This window comes from Orycteropus afer, unplaced genomic scaffold, assembly GCF_000298275.1.
Source record: "Orycteropus afer afer isolate SDZICR_OR568_19922 unplaced genomic scaffold, OryAfe1.0 scaffold00008, whole genome shotgun sequence".
NCBI lineage: Eukaryota > Metazoa > Chordata > Mammalia > Tubulidentata > Orycteropodidae > Orycteropus > Orycteropus afer.
In genome coordinates this window covers 14,918,430-14,936,938 of record NW_006921595.1, presented here as the reverse complement: position 1 = coordinate 14,936,938, position 18,509 = coordinate 14,918,430, and the positions used below count along the sequence as shown (strand labels likewise).

General features: G+C 39.1%; 1 protein-coding gene across 1 annotated transcript in view; it reads left to right on the top strand.

Moving 5' to 3' along the window:
• DNAH11 (dynein axonemal heavy chain 11) overlaps positions 1 to 18,509 on the top strand; it is a 455,361-nt gene that overhangs the window by 404,229 nt on the left and 32,623 nt on the right. Inside the window, 6 exon segments of the mRNA XM_007946592.1 lie at positions 2,260 to 2,430; positions 5,680 to 5,802; positions 7,469 to 7,662; positions 9,094 to 9,242; positions 10,104 to 10,231; positions 15,208 to 15,435. Of these exon segments, the coding sequence (XP_007944783.1) occupies positions 2,260 to 2,430; positions 5,680 to 5,802; positions 7,469 to 7,662; positions 9,094 to 9,242; positions 10,104 to 10,231; positions 15,208 to 15,435 (993 nt within the window).

Sequence of the window (18,509 nt, the reverse complement as noted above, 5' to 3'; positions counted from 1 at the left end):
AGTATCAAGGTTATGCTTGCTTCATAAAATGAATTTAGGAGGATTCCATCCTTCTCTATGTTCTGGAATAGTTTAAGTAGGATTGGTGTCAGTTCTTCTCTGAATGTTTGGTAGAATTTTCCAGTGAAACTGTTTGGACCAGGGATTTTTTGTTGGTAATTTTTTTATGAGCTGTTGAATTTCTTCTTTTGTTATTGGTCTGTCAAACTTTTCCACCTCAGTCTGTGTTAGTTTAGTAAGTAGTATGTTTCTAGAAATCTGTCCATTTCTTCTAGATTTTCAAATTTGTTGGAGTAGAGTTCTTCATAGTATCCTGACATTATCCTTTTTATTTCAGTTGGTTCTGTTGTGACATTACCCAATTCATTTCTTATTTGTGTTATTTGTATTCTCTTTAACAAATAGTGCTAGCAAAACTGGATATCCATTTGCAGAAAAATGAAACAAAATCCATACTTCACATCACACACAAGAACTAACTCCAGATGGGTCAAAGACTTAAATGCAAAACCTAAAACTATAAAATTCGTACAGGAAACAATACACGCAAACTTAGATGGCATAGTGCCTAAGGCATTTGGCTGCTAACCAGAAGGCTGGCAGTTCAGATCCACCAGCCACTCCTTGGAAGGAAGATTGGGTAATCTACCTCCATAGAGATACTGCCTTGGAAACCCAAGGAGTCACCTCTGTGAGTCAGATTCAACTTGATGGCAAAGAGTTTGGTGGGTTTTTTGTTTTTTTTTTTTAATTTATGGCATAAAGAGACTGTCAAATATCACCCAAAATACACAAACAGCAGAAGATAAACTGGATGAATGGAAACTAAAATTTAATTTTTATGTGCTTCAAAAGACTTCTCCAAAAGAGTGAAAAGAGAACTTACAGATGGGGAAAAAATATTCGGCTATGATGTATCAGACAAGGGACTTATCTCTAAAACTTATAGAAAACTCCAAACCTGAATGACAAAAAGACAAACAATCCACTTCAAAAATGAGCAGAAGACATGAACAGATGCTTCACTGAAGAGGATATTCAGATGGCCAACAAACACATGAAGAGATGTTCACAATCATTAGCTGTTAAAGAAATGCAAATAAAAACAACAATGAGGTACCATTTCTCCCCAGCATTAATAGCAAAGTTCAACAAGACAGAAAATAACAAATGCTGGTGAGGAAGTGGAGAGATTGGGCTCTCATACACTGGTGGTGAGACTGTAGAATGATACAAGCACTGTGGAAACCAGTATGATAATTCCTTAAAAAGTTGGAATTAGAAATACCATTTGATCCAGCAATCCCATTACTAGGTATATATCCTAAAGAAGTAAAAGCCAGGACAAGAACAGATATATGCACACCCATATTCATCCCAGCACTATTTACAATAGCAAAAAGATGGAAATAACACTAGGTGCCCATCAACTGAAGAATGGATAATCAAACTGTGGTACATACACACAATGGAATTCTATACACACAATGGAATTCTTTACAACACAAAAGAATAATGTAGAATCTACAAAACACCACATAACATGCATGAACTTGGAGGACATTATACTGAGTGAAATAAGTCAGTCACAGAAGGACAGATATTATATTAGTTCATCATTGTAAAAAGTCAAGGAGAGGTTTATACATGGAAGGAAATTTCTTTGTTGGTTACTGGGAGTGGGAGAGGAGAGGAGGGAACACTGCAAAAGTGAAAAAAAAAAAAAAGAAACCTTGATGATACACTTCCAAAAAATCAGCCATTGAAAACCCTATGAATCACAGTTCTACTCTCACAAGGATGGGGTTACCGTGAGTTGGGATCAAGTCTACGGCAAATGGTTTTATGTGTATGTGCATTTGAAAAAAAAAAAAAATCCATACAGCCCCATTATTCCCAAATCATGGAGTAAAGTAATGGGCAAATATCAAAAATGATTTTAAAAGGGAGAAGAGATCACCAAAGGGCAAGCCAAAAGTACTTGAGTAGGAGAGAGGATAGTACAATTCATTTGACTAGGAGATGTGGGTATATTTTCTGAAATAGTATTAATAATAATAGCAATGGTGATAGTAATGGCAGCTAACATTAATGAGCACATCGCATGTGCCAGGAACTGTTGTTCTAAGCTGTTCTAAAAATCCTATCCTGCTGTCTCTCCCCAGAGATATCCCTTAAACTGTAGTCCTGTATATCTAGGGCAAGCTGGACATCCAGGTACTAGATTTCACAATCTAACAGTCCCATTAAATTTCACAGGCTTTCAACATGCTCTTCCTCAGAGCAATTGAGCAAGCTGACAAGGTGGAGGACCCACAGGAGCGCATCTCCAACCTGATCGCGAGCATCACCTACACCGTCTTCCTCTACACCAGCCGGGCACTGTTTGAGAGGGACAAGCTCACCTTCCTATCCCAGATGGCTTTCCAGGTGAGGAAACTGGTCATTGGAAAGCTAACCCAGAACCAGAATTGGACACTTCTGTTCATTACATATTTTACTTCTACTGACAGAAAGCATAAACACTTTTTTCAGATGCTCTGGTGGCTTAAGGAGATTTTGAGTTTCCCACAGGAAATTTGGGCATGTGGCGTACTTCAACTACGTCACAGTGTGTTGGTTTGGGGTGAGCATGTATTTTGAGCTGCTACCACAGTTGTCACTCTGCAGAACAGATGGATGAGACATTCTCCTCCACTTCTCAAGTCCTGCAAAGAACCTCCCAGATACTACCAAGGGGATTCTACAAGATCAGGGTCATTAAGCCAGGTCTGAGTGACCCTAGGAGTTTCTTGGAGTCTCCTTAGAAAATGATGAATAGGTCAGCAGACCTCTATGTTTCATGCCCCCCCACCTTTAGCTAGAACTTCTTACCTTTTATCTCTTTTATATGTACTGCTACAAAAGATTTTAAGTAATGACATCCATGATAAGAAAAACAATTGAGCGCCCCTTTCCTCATGAAATAAGCATATGTCCTTTAATTAACAATTTGCTTCAGAGTTCTTCATATCAGTCCAAACTTTGAGGGAAGGTCTCTGTCTTACCTATTTTGTGTCCTCCAAAATACCTTGAACAAAAAAGGTAATTTATAAATACCTACTGACAGTAACCATAAATTACTGCTAGTCTTTTAACATTTTTTGTATTTATAGATTCCTTTGGAGTACATAGAAATACCTGGGTATAGGTGTCTTATAATGTATATGGTAAACAGGAGCAAGGTTTACAAAATGAAATATTTATTTTAGGTATATTTCTCATAAACAGTAAATATTTATTTTATACATATTCCCATGAGTTATAATGCATAATATGCCTAATATGCTCACACATGTGTACACCTATTTAAAACATGTCCGTGGAAGATTTAGGTAAATCATAACTTATCTCAAATCTTGACAATCTACATATATTGAAGCTTCAAATCTACATGGACAGGTACTTGTTTGTTGAAAAATCAAATTAAGAACAAATTATCCAGTAAAATAAAATACTATTTTAATGCATGTTAGGACCTATCATTCATTTTGACAATATCTCAAATTTTTAAATAGCATGAAACACAAAAATTTTATTCATTTAAACTTGTAATGTGTTCCAGCTTCCATGTGGAAATTATGAATACTTCTTTTGTGCCTCCCAAAAAATTATTATTAAGAAGTCTAAAGTTTATTCCAATTTTTGATGTTAGTTTAGTTGTATCTGTAAAATAATAATTTCTAGTTTTCTCAGTATAATCTCATGTATAAGAAAAATCTTTCATAAATCTAGTAGTTTATTGGATAATATTTTTTACCAGCACTAACGTATAGTGCTAGTTCTACTTTCTGTTTAGTAATTCAGTCCATTGTTTCTTGAGGCTTTTTCATTTTGTATAACAAGTTTTGTTGTTGTTGTTTTTCATTGTGATTTGGGTGAAAGTTTACAGAGAAAATTCAACTTCCCTACAGCAGTTCACATACACTTTGTCTCATGACATTCACTGTAATCTCCCATAATGCGACAGCTTTCCTCTCACTTCCTCCCCATAGCCACCTCTTCCCTGTGTCCTTCCCTCCCATGCACTCCTGCTCCCCAGCTGTCTCCCTGTGCACACAGCCCTTCTACTCTCCCATGATTGGTCTCTCCAAGGGGTGTATATGTTGTTGTTATGTGCTGTTGAGTCGGACCTGACTCATAGCGACCCCTTCTTGGGTGTCTGAGGCGGTATCACTGTGGAAGTAGATTGTCCAACCTTCTTTCTGAGAGTGGCTGGTGGGTTTGAACCACCAGCCTTCTAGTTAGCAGTCAAGTGCCTTAGGCACTACGCTACCAGAGCTCCCAGGAGTGTATATACCAAATGTAAATGTTCAACTCACATGCCTGTCTTTTGTTTGACTGAAAACCACAGGAGAAGGTTCAGTTTCAGACCTGAAGGGCAGCTAAGGTCCATAGTCTCAGGGGTTCCACCAGGCTCCATCAGACCAGCAAACCTGGTCCTTTTTTTTTTTTCCTAATGAATTTGAGTTTTTTTCCACTTTGTTCTCCCACTCCCTTTCTGAGTGGTTAACAGTGGTAGCCAGGCACCATCTAGTTCTTCTTGTCTCGTAATCATATAGGCTGAGGATCACATGGTTTACCAGTTACTTGGACTAATTGTTTCCATGCATCTTTAGTTTTCTTCATTCTTCCTTGCTCTGGACAAGGAGAGACCCATCATTGCATCCACCTGGCCACTTGCAAACTTTTAAGATCCCAGTTGCTACTCACCAAAGTAGAATGTGGGACAGTGTTTTTGTGTAGTATGTTATGTCAATTGAGCTTGATGTCCCCTGTGACCATGGTCATGAGCCCACAGGTCTAACTACTCTGTCTGGGTAGCTGGCTGTGGGCCAAAACCATACCACAACCTTTTCCCTTATCAGTTCTATTATAATTGTGTAACAAGTTTTAAGATAAGTTTGATCTAACAGCAGTAGATTATATATGAAAGCATATCAAATATGTTGCTAATAAAACAGAAAAAAAAAAAATTCACTGCCATCAAGTTCATTTCAACTCATAGTGACCTCTCCTTGGGTTTCAGAGGTGGTATCACTATGGAAGTAGACTGCCAAACCTTCCTTCAAAGGAGTGACTGGTGGGTTTGAACTGCCAGCCTTCTGGTTAGCAGTCAAATGCCTTAGGCACTATGCCACCAGAGCTCCCATGTTGCTAATAGGCATAGGAATTAGATTTGGAATAAGTCAGGCTTGGTCATTATTTTCTATTAGAATTCTGCTAATGGTTATGAGATCACTGGCAATATCTAAAATTCCTTATTTCAGCTCTAGAACAACAGATAGTTATAGTAATTCTCAGCAGACTTGATTTAGCCTATTCAATCATGTCTATTAGATGGTGACTGCTTCCTGAATTATAAGGAGCTCTGGTGGCACTGTGATTAAAGCATTGGGCTGCTGAGTGAAAGGTTGGTGGTTTGAACCCACCAGCTGCTCCACAGGAGAAGGATGAGACAGTCTGCTTCCTTAGTGATTTACAGCCTTGGAAACCCTATGGGGCAGTTTTACTCTGTCCTATAGGGTTTCACTATGAGTCGGAATTGACTCAATGGCAGTGAGTTTGGCTTATTGGTTTTCCTGTATTGTTACTGTGAGACAAACCAAATGACCCTTTTTAATTTTGTGTGCTCTCAAGATTTTGTTGAGGAAGAAAGAAGTAGACCCTCTTGAATTGGATTTCCTACTTCGATTCACAGTTGAACACACTTACTTGAGTCCTGTTGACTTTCTAACTACTCAGTCATGGAGTGCTATTAAGGTATGGTAGGAAAATCATTTTTCAGTTTCTAAATCTTATTTCAAATCTCATGTCTCATAGCTTTAGAAATGTAGTTTATAAAGTACAAATGGTATGTTAGATACTATTTTAGTTGTAAAACTATGCTATATAATGTGATGGTCTTTAATTAATCCTTGTATTATAAATTGATTACTTTCTTATTTGGAAGTAAAAGAGCTTATAAAAGGTTAACTCTGTTGGGATAGAAAAGTTATTATAAATGTGTCAGGAGCTTCAATAAAAGTCTAGGAGTATAAATGAAATTTTTTTAAATTTATGTGAATCTGATTTTTTTAATCTTGTTTTCCTTTTCTTATGTATTTCTCTACTTTTTCTAACTAAGTTTTCTTTTAATTTCACAATAATATTGTAATTAATCTCATAAAATCTTTAAACAAAACAGAATGTTATGAGGAAAAAAAAATCACTCCTCAAAACCCCAGTTATCAATCCTGACTTCATTTTTCTGCTTGAAGATTTTGTTATTAGCAATCCTGGAGCTCCTTGTAAATGCAGACCATAGAGATGCTAAGCTTTGCCCTAGTCTTTTTTCTAAGAAGAAAACATTCCTATGCATTGAAAATAGTCACGATATCCCTTAGTTTTAAAATGGGAGCTCTGGTGGCATAGTACCTGAGACATTTGACTGTTAACCAGAAGGCTGGTGGTTCAAACCCACCAGCCACTCCTCAGAAGGAAAATGGGGCAATCTGCTTCCATAGTGATATTACCTCAGAACCCCAAGGAGGGGTTGCTGTGAGATGGAATCAACTTGACAGCAGTGAGTTTGGTTTGGGTTTTTGGTTAGTTTCATAATATGTTTAGATTTTATTTTTTAAAAAACAGAATTGTAATTAGAATGTCACTTTAAAATTATGAATTGAAGTTGTATGATCATCAGTCAGGATCTCAGCAGAAAATAGATGGTACATTCAATGGGGTGATGAGGAGAATTTAATAAAGAATATATTTTTATGATATGGCTAAGAAGGGTAAGAGGCTCAGCCAGGAAAGGTAAAGAAAGGAGAAGGGAGCAGTTGCCAGAACAGTTGAGAAATGCAGTTATGTGAGAGAGAGTCAACCCAGGAGCATTGGCCTTTGGTAGAGTAACATTGTTGTTGTTGTTATGTGCCGTCAAGTCAAACCCGACTCATAGCGACCCCTCCTTGGGTTTCCAAGGCAGTATCACTACGGAAGTAGGATTGCCCAACCTTCCTTCCGAGGAGTGGCTGGTGGGTTTGAACCACCAGCCGTCTAGTTAGCAGGCAAGTGTCTTAGCCCCTATGCTACCAGAGCTCCCGGTAGAGTAACATAGCCACTGCCAAACCATGTCCCAGCAGAGGAAGAGTTGGAGGAATAAATACCCCCACCGCTCTCTCACCTCCTTTCCTCTAATCTCCTGCCAGTGCCTCCTGTTGGTCAAATCTGACCAATAAAGAGAACCAGAGAACTTAGTTCATGTAGTTCTTAGAGATCACCCTCCTAACAGAGTAGAAAAGGGTACAGAGTGAATCTGAAGAAGAAAAAGAAGAACATCCCGTTTGGTTTGTTTACATAGGATAGACTTGGTACATTCTCAACTCTTTATCTCAAACTATAAACTATTGTGCATGCCATTCCTATCTGTTACTTTGTTGTATTATAGGCATTAGCCCTTATGGATGAATTTCGAGGCATAGACCGAGATGTGGAAGGATCCACCAAGCAGTGGAAGAAGTGGGTAGAATCCGAGTGTCCAGAAAAAGAAAAGTTGCCACAAGAATGGAAGAAGAAAAGCTTAATACAGAAGCTAATTATTTTGCGAGCAGTGCGCCCTGACAGAATGACATATGCTCTCAGGTGACCCAGTCAGGGCTTCTGGAAATGCAAATTAATTCAGAGGCAACTCAGTCTTAAGGGTTTACAGGTATCTGGTGGAGATGGAAGTGGAATTATAGTAGTGCCAACAATTAACATGCTCAACTGCTGACCAAAAGGTTGGCAATCTGAGACCACCCACCGGTGCCTCAGAAGAATGGTCTGGCAGTCTACTTCTGAAAGATCAGCACTTAAAACCCTATGGAGCACAGTTCTACTCTGACACACAGGGGGTCACCATTAGTCAGAGACAACTGAGGGCAACTGATTTATTGGTTTGCAAAGTCGTACTGGTAAGAAGTGAGTCTGTCAAGATTTTTATATTCTAATCACTACTATTGTTACTAAATCACTAGAATTTTCAAAACACTAAGCAGTGTGCTAGTCTATAGGCAGACTCAGCACAACCTTCCTGAAAAGCTTAATTCTGAAATCAGTAGGGGGGACAAGAAATTGATGGAAATATTCTTAGAAGAGAGATGGGTGTCAGCAGAGTTCAGAGGACAGGAACATGCATTATCTGAGTGTAATTTCCATCGTCTTTATTTAGTGATGACATTTTGGCTCCCAAGATTTTGCATGTCAAACAAAAATGAATTCCCTTCATGGAGACACTCATAATCCTGTAACTTTACAACCAACGCAATTTAAAAGCAGGAATCCCAGTCTACATCTTGGTTCAATTGTCCATTTTCTCTGCCCTCTTGGCTTCTAAATGGTAATATGCTGTTTAATGCACCCATGGCTTATTCTAACTTGAAGTCTCCAACCAAAGAATTCTCAGCTTCCTTTCCCATCATACTACTCTTCACTAATAGTCACACGCCTCCGGTTTTTTTCCTTTGCTGTGTCTAATTCAGCCAGTCTCCCCCTTTGCAGAAGCCTCTGCTAAGCCCCACTTTACGAGTTCGTTCTTAGTACGTTCTGCTAAATCTGATGCTGCTGGAAAATAATCCCTGCGTAATTGAGCTTCCCTGTGTTAGCAACACCCCAAAAAGCATTTGTATATTCATGAGGAGCCCAGCAGGCTGGAAAATTGCACTGTGGCAAATCTAATGAACTGTTAATAAGTAATGGTGGAATCTGGCAGGGGCTTTGGGGATACAAAGCCATGTTCAGGCAGCTGATGGTACTCAGAGGGGGTCTCAGTAGCCTCCCAAAATGGAACATAGACTTCTGATTTTCAGAGCTTCTGAAGAAAAGAGAGAAATCTCATTGATAAAACCACTACATAAATGTAGCTGGATTCATATTTCCACTCTAACAACACACCCCATGTATGACACATGGATTGTATGTTTTTCTTTGCCTGAGGTTTAAGCTTACCCAGGTTGTGAAAATTTGCTGTGAAAATTTGCAAGGTCAAAACCACTGATCTTGTTGTTTGCATTATTATTATTTTTAAAAAAACAGGAATTTTGTGGAGGAAAAACTGGGTACAAAGTACGTAGAGGGAACCCGATTGGATTTAATGAAAGCATTCGAAGAAAGCAGCCCAGCCACCCCAGTGTTCTTCATCCTGTCTCCAGGAGTAGATGCCCTTAAAGACCTAGAGATCCTTGGTGAGTGGCCAGGAGGATTGCTGGCCAGCCTTCCATCACTGCCTCCCACTCCCTCCCTCTCACCTTTGTCTACCAGCCCTGCCTTTCAGTTCACAGTTACCTTAGTTTCTTTCCTTTTTTTTTTTTCCCCCCTATTCTTTGGAGATTGGGTGTATGGAAAATGTAAGGATAATAACACTGGAATCTGAAGAAATGTTCAAATGGAACATTCCTCTGGTTGGCATAATGCAAGTCTCTTTTGTACTGTTTCCTACCTTTTGACTAGATGAGGGCCAGAGGGCAATTTTCTCGGTGCTCATGTAATCGTGTGCCCCCTGTGACTAAATAATGGTCATTAGAGCAAGTATATTTGATTGTGCACGGCCCGGTCGCTTTGTGCCCTGGATTACTATTCCCCACGGCCTGTACTGAGAATACCAGGTTAATATAGCTGTGACCTGACTGTGTTCAATTTCAATGTGGCCTCACAAGGTGAGAGGCTGGTGCATTTACCCAGTGAACCAATCTGTTAAAAAAAAAATGATGTGATATCTACCACATGTTGCTCTTTTCTATGCGAGAAATGCTTTGCTACTCCTGCAAGAGTTTATAAAGCTCAGTAACAATGCCTGTCATCTATCAAAATGTCAAAAGCTTCATTTTCATAAAACCAGAGGAACTGATTACCACAGGCTCTTTCTAATGCTTGCCATGAGAGCTCAAAATGCTGCTTGTTGAAACAACAGACGTTTAGTTCAGATTCTTCAGGAAAGGGACTAGGAAGATGGTATTAGACCAGGTGGAAATTGGACCACAGATGTCCATATCCTTCCCATCTCTCCTCTGTACACATTTCCTGTTACATGTTCTATCCTCCCACAGGCAAAAAACTTGGGTTTACAATTGACTCGGGAAAGTTCCACAATGTGTCTTTAGGACAAGGTCAGGAGATGGTGGCAGAAATGGCATTGGAGAAGGCTTCTGAAGGAGGACACTGGGTCATACTCCAAGTGAGTATTAAGTTTTCATGGAAAGCATTCTTTGTGAACATGGGACGGCCTGTGCAGAACTTCCTGGCCCAACCAGAATGATCCTTTGCCACAATTCTTGATGCTTTGAGGAGCCCTGTCATTTCTCTCAGCATTAACGGCACTTGTACAGGTGATGAAGGTGTTTGTTGGCAAGGGATGGCTGTCATAATTAGGGATTTTATAGCCATTGTGCTTCAAAATGAGAAATATGGGGGCACATTTGAAACCCCTCAGTTGTGCCGGAGGACAAACAGGAGTGTATCAGTTGCCAGCACTTGTTGTCATTCTCTCTCTCATTTGCATGTTGCTTTAAAGTTGACAGAGCACTTTCTTATATATTATCTCATAAAACCTTGACAGCCCCTAACTAGGTGCATTACCTTGCTAAGCGTTCGTTTCACTCACTTGCAAATCAAGAGGACTCTGACTTGTGGTGACCCCACAGGACCAGAGTAGAATTATGCTGCATAGAATTTTCAGTGGTGGATTTTTCACAAGTGGATCACCAGGCCTTTCTTCCGAGTTGCTTCTGGGTGGATTCAAACCTTTAACCTTTTGTTTAGCAGCCAAGTGTGTTAACTGTTTACATAACCCAGGAACTCCTTATCCCTCCTAGGGATAACATTATATGGATCTGTGATCCTACAACCCAGTGTCCTGTGTGATAGCTCCCTTAGCTAGGGATTCTAGCAAGAGTCCAAGAACCACTGGCGAACAGGCCAGCTTTAGGGTGGACATAAGAGATTTGCTGATTCCTTCTAGCTAACCCAACTAACTCTGCATGTCTGGGAATGGCCATTTGATCTGCAGCACTGTGATTTGAAAGGGTTGTACTTACATGCCAGATTTTTTCACTAGACAATTCATAGAATACATTATCCCTAATCACTATAACAGAGCTACAAGGGTAGGTATTGTTGTCCCCGGTATAAAAATGAGAAAAGTGATCCTTGGTGCAGGCCAGCAGTTCTCAAGGCCACACAGCTGGTAAGTAATGGCAGAGCTGGCACTTGAATCTGGATCTGTTTGGCAGTAAGCCACATTCTTTCTACTACTGCACACCACCACCCTCCTACAAATGCCTCCCTTAGTGTCTCCAGTATCCAGGGTGTATACATTTTGTATTTCTGCTTGAAATGAAACTGGATTCAAGAAGAAATTGCCTGGAGCCTAAGCAGGCTTATGTCTGCAGGAACATACCAGTTCAGCTTCTGTGATATTAAAATACCAACTGTTTAACAGCCAGTTGCTGTCCAGTCATCACTGATTCATGGCGACCCCATGTGCAGAGTAGAAACTGTGCCCCATAGAGTTTTTAATGGTTGATTTTTCAGAAGTAGATAGCCAGGCCTTTCTTACAAGGTGCCTCAAGTGGACTTGAACCTCCAATCTTTGGGTTAGAAACCAAGCACATAAACCATTTGTACTACCTAGGGACTCCATCACATGCTTAAATGAAGACTCGATAGAAACCTTAGTAGGGTGATGTGGAGCAGTGCAGCCCTTTTGAAGCTCACAGAGTACAACATTTAACAGTGGAGAGCTTGTTTGTTTTTCAGAGAGAGCAGTTGTTGCTCAGACAGCTTAGTAGAAGCTAAGATCTTCTCACAGAGAAAAGACTTCTTTGAGTGCTTGCAGGAGCCCAACCAGCCTAGCAAGAGCAAAATCATCCTCAAAAGAACTTATTCAAAGTAAAATGTTATTTTAGTTCCTATGTACTAAAACATGCAAGTTTAACCTTTAAAAAAATCTTGGACGACCTCTTTGTTAAGGATTTGCTTTGGGATATCTATTCCAGACCTTTGAATTTTTTTTTTGTAGCGGTAAGTCGGTAAACTAGAACATAACTGTTTATCTGCACCTCTGCATTCCTCACCCCGCTACATACACACAGTGATTAAAGGGAGAGATTATCCCAGACTTTCGACTGTCCACAGTTTCCTTTTATTCCTTTGTTTCTTGCTAGACCTTTGACCTACAGGTAGGTTAAAAAAAAAAAAAAAGGTACAGGACTTTGAAGAAAGAGAAGACCAGCATTAGGAGAACTTATTATATTGTTTGTAACTCACATTAAATTATATTAGCATAGCTATATGTTATGTATTCACATGTTCATGAGTTCTTAACCAAATCCTAGAATGGTCGGTTACTGTGATCATATGTATAAATAAATAGCCCCAGGAGTATTTTAACTAGCATTTTATCAAGATACATAATAATGAGAAAGAAAGCACACTATGACAGTCTTTTTGTTTTATCTTGTTGGGAGCATACGGAAGAAAACATCTATCAATTCAACTGTTTCTACATGTACAATTCAATGATATTGATTGTTCTTTGAGTCGTGCACCTGCTCTCAGCCTCCTTTTCTGAGTTGTTCCTCCTCCATTACCATCATTAACATAACTTACCACCCTTTAAAGTTCCCATCCAGTCTTTCAAGTTGCTGTTGTCACTTCAATGTCATATAGATAGTTCTTAGAAGAATGTAAGAATAGTTCTTAGAAGTATAGTTCTTAGAAGAATAAAAATGCTCAAGGCAGACATTTTTCACTAGTTAAGCTAAACTGTTGTTTGGTTTTTTAAGAAGACTTTCAAATCCATTGCCATCATGTCAATTCCAAACACAGTGACACTAGAGGACAGGGTAGAACTCTCCATAGGGTTTCCAAGGCTCTTTACAGAAGCACACTGACACATCTTCCTCCCATGGAGTGGTTGGTGATTTGAAACCATGGGCCTTTTGGTTAGCACCCAAATGCTTTATTTAACCACTGCACACCAGGGGTCCTCCAAGAATACTTTAGGGGATATTTTTGCTTTGATTTTTAAAGATTATCTTAGGGTGGTAGTTTCAGGGGTTCATCTAGCCCCCTTGGCTCCAGAAAGTCTAGAGTCAATGAGAATTTGAAAATCTGTTCTGCACGTTCCACCTTTTGATCAGGATTCTTACATGGAATCTTGGATCAAAATGTTCAGTTAAAGTAGCAAGGCACCATCCAGTTCTTCTGGTCTCATAGCACAGCAGGTCATTGTTCATGCAGGCAATTAGCTATGCATTCCCTATCCTCCTCCTTTAGTTTTAAGAGTTTAACAGTTTAATAAAGTATAACAACTAAAAGGCAGAAATGGGGAGCTATTCCCAATCACCCATTTCATTGTCTCTGACTATAATCTCTGCTCAGACTCCTACTCACTGGCATATGGATTCAAAATAAGGGTAAGGAAAGAAAAGCTAGCTGAAAAGGAAGCAATCATTCTCTGTTAAGATGCTCCAGGGAAAACCGTGATGAAGACAGCGGGCTGGCAGCTATCTTTGTCTCAGATTCATACCAGATGGCCTCTGAATTAGCATAATGGATTTTAAAAATCATTCAAATCATTTTCATTGGTGAAATGCATAGTTTTCAATATATGTGGATTGCCCCTGCATGAATAAAACACAAAATCTAGCCAGCCTCAGGGCCTGTTATCCTCAAGGATGGTTCCCAGGCTGAATGCCAAGGCATGGCTGTGCTCAACAGTGACTGACTTGGAAGTTTTTCTGTCCCGACTCCAGAGTCACTCCTTGGAATATGTTTACATTTGTTTCAAGTAAACTTTTCAAGTAGGGTATTGTTGTCATCTGTAACACAGGGAGTTAGGACATAATTGAGTTCACAAAACAGATTTTATCATTATTTTGTTCCTGCTTACCCGTTTATGTCTGTATGAGTGGCTCAATTAGGTATGAGATGCACTGTCGTTATAACTCAGTAGCGAGCATGTAGAGGAAGGAACTTATGGCCCTTACCTACCAATGTTCAATATTTACCAAGGGAGAGGGGCCTAATTATTGTGAACAACTGAATTGGCATATGTGTCTTTTTACAACAGAACCATTTCAAAGAAAGGTATCTGCATTGCTATTCCCTTCTGTGTTTGCCTTTGTACTCTGTATTTTTGTAGCTGTTACAATCTTAAATGTTTTTCTTTGTTGAAAATAATTGCATTTCTCTGAGCATGATGTTTCAATCAGTATATCAAGAACTTCTCCAAAGCCACAGAACTGTGAGGTACAGCCCTTATATATCGTGCTCTCAGCACCAACTACCAAGATTTAGTGGTGTTTAGTTTTGGAATTTCTAAATCAGAAAACGAAAAGAGTGATGGCAATGGCATTTGTTTCTTTCGTGCTTTTTGACAATGCAATGATTTAAGAACAATAACGTAATAGGAATATGACGAGCATCTAAACAAAGAGTATTTGCTTGTTTTTCAGCTAGCCTTTCTTCCCTTCCTTCCTTTTGAGTCCATATACTAATGAGTCGGAGTTAGCGTAGAAGAGGTTTCTGTCAGAGACAGTGAAGTAGGTGATTGAGTACAACTTCCCATTTCTTGCTTTCAGTTTTTAGATTTCATTAAATTAACCCAGATATGTCTCAGTAAGGAGTTCTGGTAACATAGTGCCTAAGGCACTTGACAGCTAACCAGAAGGTTGGCAGTTCAAACCCACCAGCCACTCCTCGGAAGGAAGGTTGGGCAGTCCTACTTCTGTAGTGATACTGCCTCGGAAACCCAAGGAGGGGTCGCTATGAGTCAGGGCTGACTCGACGGCAAATAACAACAACAACATGTCTCAGTAATCAGGTTTGAATTGTAACAAAGAAAAGTATCAGGCAACTCCATCTCAGAAGGGACTGATTGGTGTTTGGAAGCAAGTATAAAAGTGTTGGAGGAGTTTTTGATTAACAGAGAAAACCTGTGGTGATTTGGAACATTTAATGTGTCAATGTTCAGGTCTAGTTTGCCTTTTTTCTTTTCTTTCCTCCCTCCCCTGATGTGAAAATGAAAGAAAATTTAAATCATGGTTCTCTGAGTTTTCAACACATTTATGAATATGAACATATTGTAATCCTATAATTCAAGTAAAAGAGTTTAGTTTTACAGGAATTATAAGTCATGCTGTCTTTCAGAATGTCCATTTGGTAGCCAAGTGGTTAGGAACCTTGGAGAAACTCCTTGAAAGATTCAGCCAAGGAAGCCACCATGATTACAGGGTTTTCATGAGCGCTGAGTCTGCACCTACACCAAATGAGCATATCATCCCTCAAGGACTCCTGGAAAATTCCATTAAAATTACTAACGAACCTCCCACAGGAATGCTGGCCAATTTGCATGCTGCCCTCTACAACTTTGACCAGGTAAGGAAACAGAAGAGCCTGGTCTGACAATAAAGTCAGAGTCTTCTCATAGATTGTCTTTGGGGACCATCACTGTCTTAAACATCTCATGCAGAAGGATGAACTGAAATCTGTGATGTTCTCTGTGTGTGTGTGTGTGTGTGTGTGTATGAGTGTGTACGAGTGTTTTAATCTCTTGAAAGAATTGCTTGTCATTTCATACTCGAGTGACTAGGAACTATACTTGGGTTTCACCATAAAACTAAGAAGACTACGACCGCATGTTTAGTAGAACAAACTAGTTCCTTGTTTTAGGAACCTGCTTTTTCATGACAAATGTGACAGCCTAGTATCTCTTAGAAATCCCTGGGTGGTGCAAACAGTTAAGCACTGGACTATTAGCTGAAAAGTTGGCGGTTTTAATCCACCCAGAGGCACCTCAGAAGACAAGCCTGGTGATCTCCCAAAAGATCACAGACTTAAAACCCTATAACCAAAAAATCAAACTCACTGCCGTCGACTTGGATCCAACTCATAGCAGCCCCTCCTTGGGTTGCCGAGGCAGTATCACTACGGAAGTAGATTGCCCAACCTTCCTTCCGAGGAGTGGCTGGTGGATTTGAACTGCCAGCTTTCTGGTTAGCAGTCAAATGACTTAGGCTCTATGCTCTAAAAAGAAGGAACTCCACTGTTATTCTCGTTGTTGATTATCATGATAATAATGATAACAGTAATGACATGGGAAGAGTTTTAGTATGTTTTAGGTCTGGTTTTGATTTTAGTAAATTTAAGCCCCTCTTTTCATATTCATGTTACCTTTTTATTTATATTTCAGTTTCCTTCCAAAATAAAAAGCAAATAAATTAATACATAAACAAATTAATAGTACTTTTCTGGTATCAGTCATTACCATTATTCTCCTTATGTAAATGATCACATCTATTTGTATATAATATCACGATTTTTAGTTTCCTTTAGGAGCTCTGGTGGTGTAGTGCCTAAGGAATTTGACTACTAACCAGAAGGTTGGTGGTTCACACCCACCAGCCACTCCTGAGAAGGAAGATTGGGTAGTCTACTTCCATAGTGATACTGCTTTGGAAACCCAAGGAGGGGTCACTATGAGTCAGATCCAACTCAATGGCAGTGAGTTTGGTTTTTGGTTTGGTTTTTGTTGCTATTGCTCTGAGTTGCCATTCTTTTCTGTAATTTCTTGGAAATCTTGGGTAAAAAGCACTCTTATTAAGAGAAGTAAGCCCTAAAGAGGAAATACATGGTTTAGTGATGACTATTCAGCCCCTGTTACAAATTTATCATTCTCTGTGAAGCAAGCCAGCATGGGTAACTTTTTCTCTGGTACCTCCCAGGCCAATGCCCAAACCAACATTATGAGGGAATTATAATAATTGGCCACATAAGAAAGCACTGTTGAAGAATACAGTTAATTACTTAATTAGATAATTGAGTGATTTGTATGCCATATATACACAAGAGACTATGTAAACAGAGGGCACTTAAAAAGTTGAATTTATTAAATATTTGCAATATGCTTTTTATGAAGTGTAATAGATATGTATTTTTATCATCTTTTAATTTATAATTTCTGACATTTTGGTTTTTGACATTTACAGGCTCTTTTCCAAAGTTTACAAAAGGGGAGTTTGAGATATTTAAAGAGGATTTATGCAACTCCCTAAAATAGTTGTCTTTTATTCATTAATACTGAGTTTCATGAATAAATATCTTTCAGTTGTCCAATTGTCCTTCAGCCTTTTGGATAGGGACTCCTTTGAGAATCTGATAAAATTACATGCCAGGGAAATGGGACATTTTTAAAAAATGCTACATATAATGATACTAACTCAGAGATTTCCCTACAGTCTATGCTTGAGTTTCCCAGTCTAGAGCACCTGTATTAGTCTAGTCAAGAAAGTATTGGATCTTTTTACTGCTACCTGGAAAGGAACTTATGCCAGTGAAAAATTACAACTATTGGAAAGACTTTTAACTTTAAGGGAGCATAAGAGTTAAAGGCAACAAAGGTAATTACTATCATGTACACAATCCTGCAATAACATTAATAATAATCTACAAGTGGATACATAGATAAACATGCAAGCTGAACAGATAAGGGAAGACAGATGTGATTACACTCACAAATATATAAATATATAGGTTTGACAGTGGATGTTTCTACATATGTATTTATATGAACTGTAAATATATCCATGAATATAGTAGAGTATACAGGGGAAAAAGTTATGAAAACTTCTTAGTCATAACAAAACATCTTGTCACTGGGCCTGGGGCTCAGGACCATAGACTCAGGGGACATCAAGGTCAATTGGCACAATTGGTCAATAGTCCACAAAGACAGTGTTCTACATCCAATTTTGGTCAGTAGCCACTGGGATCTTAGAAGCTTATGAGTGGCCATCTAAGTTGCAACTATTGGTCTCTCCTTGTCTGGAGCAAAGGAGAGTGAAGAAACAAAGACATATGGAAATAATTAGCCTAAAGGATTAATGGACCATGCAAACCTCAGCCTCCTTTACCCTGAGAACAGAAGAACTACATAGTCCCTGGCAGTGACTACCAACCACTCTGAAAGGGATCACAATAGAAGGACCTGGATAGAGTGAGAGAAAAACGTGGAACAAAACATAAAATCATAAAAAAAGACCAGACTTACTGGTCTGATAGAGAATGGTGGAACACCCAAGAATATGGTCCTTATATACCCTTCAAACATGAACTGAACTCACCCCCATGGTTCAACTTTCAACCAAACAACAGATAGACCTATAAGGTGAACAATAACACCAGGGATGGATGCAGCTCTTAAAGTGATCAACCACATTAGATCAAAAGGGCACTGTTTGCCCAGAGACAAAGTTTAGAAGGCAGGAGAGGAGAGGAAAGAAGGACAAAAGGAAACAGAAAACACAGGGAGGAGTAGGATGAGTGATGTTGCATTGTAGGAATTACAATCAATATCATAAAAATATGTATGAATTGTTGAATGGGAAACTAACCTGGTCTGTAACACAATACACACTTCACCCAAAACACAATAAAAAGTAAAAAAAAAAAAA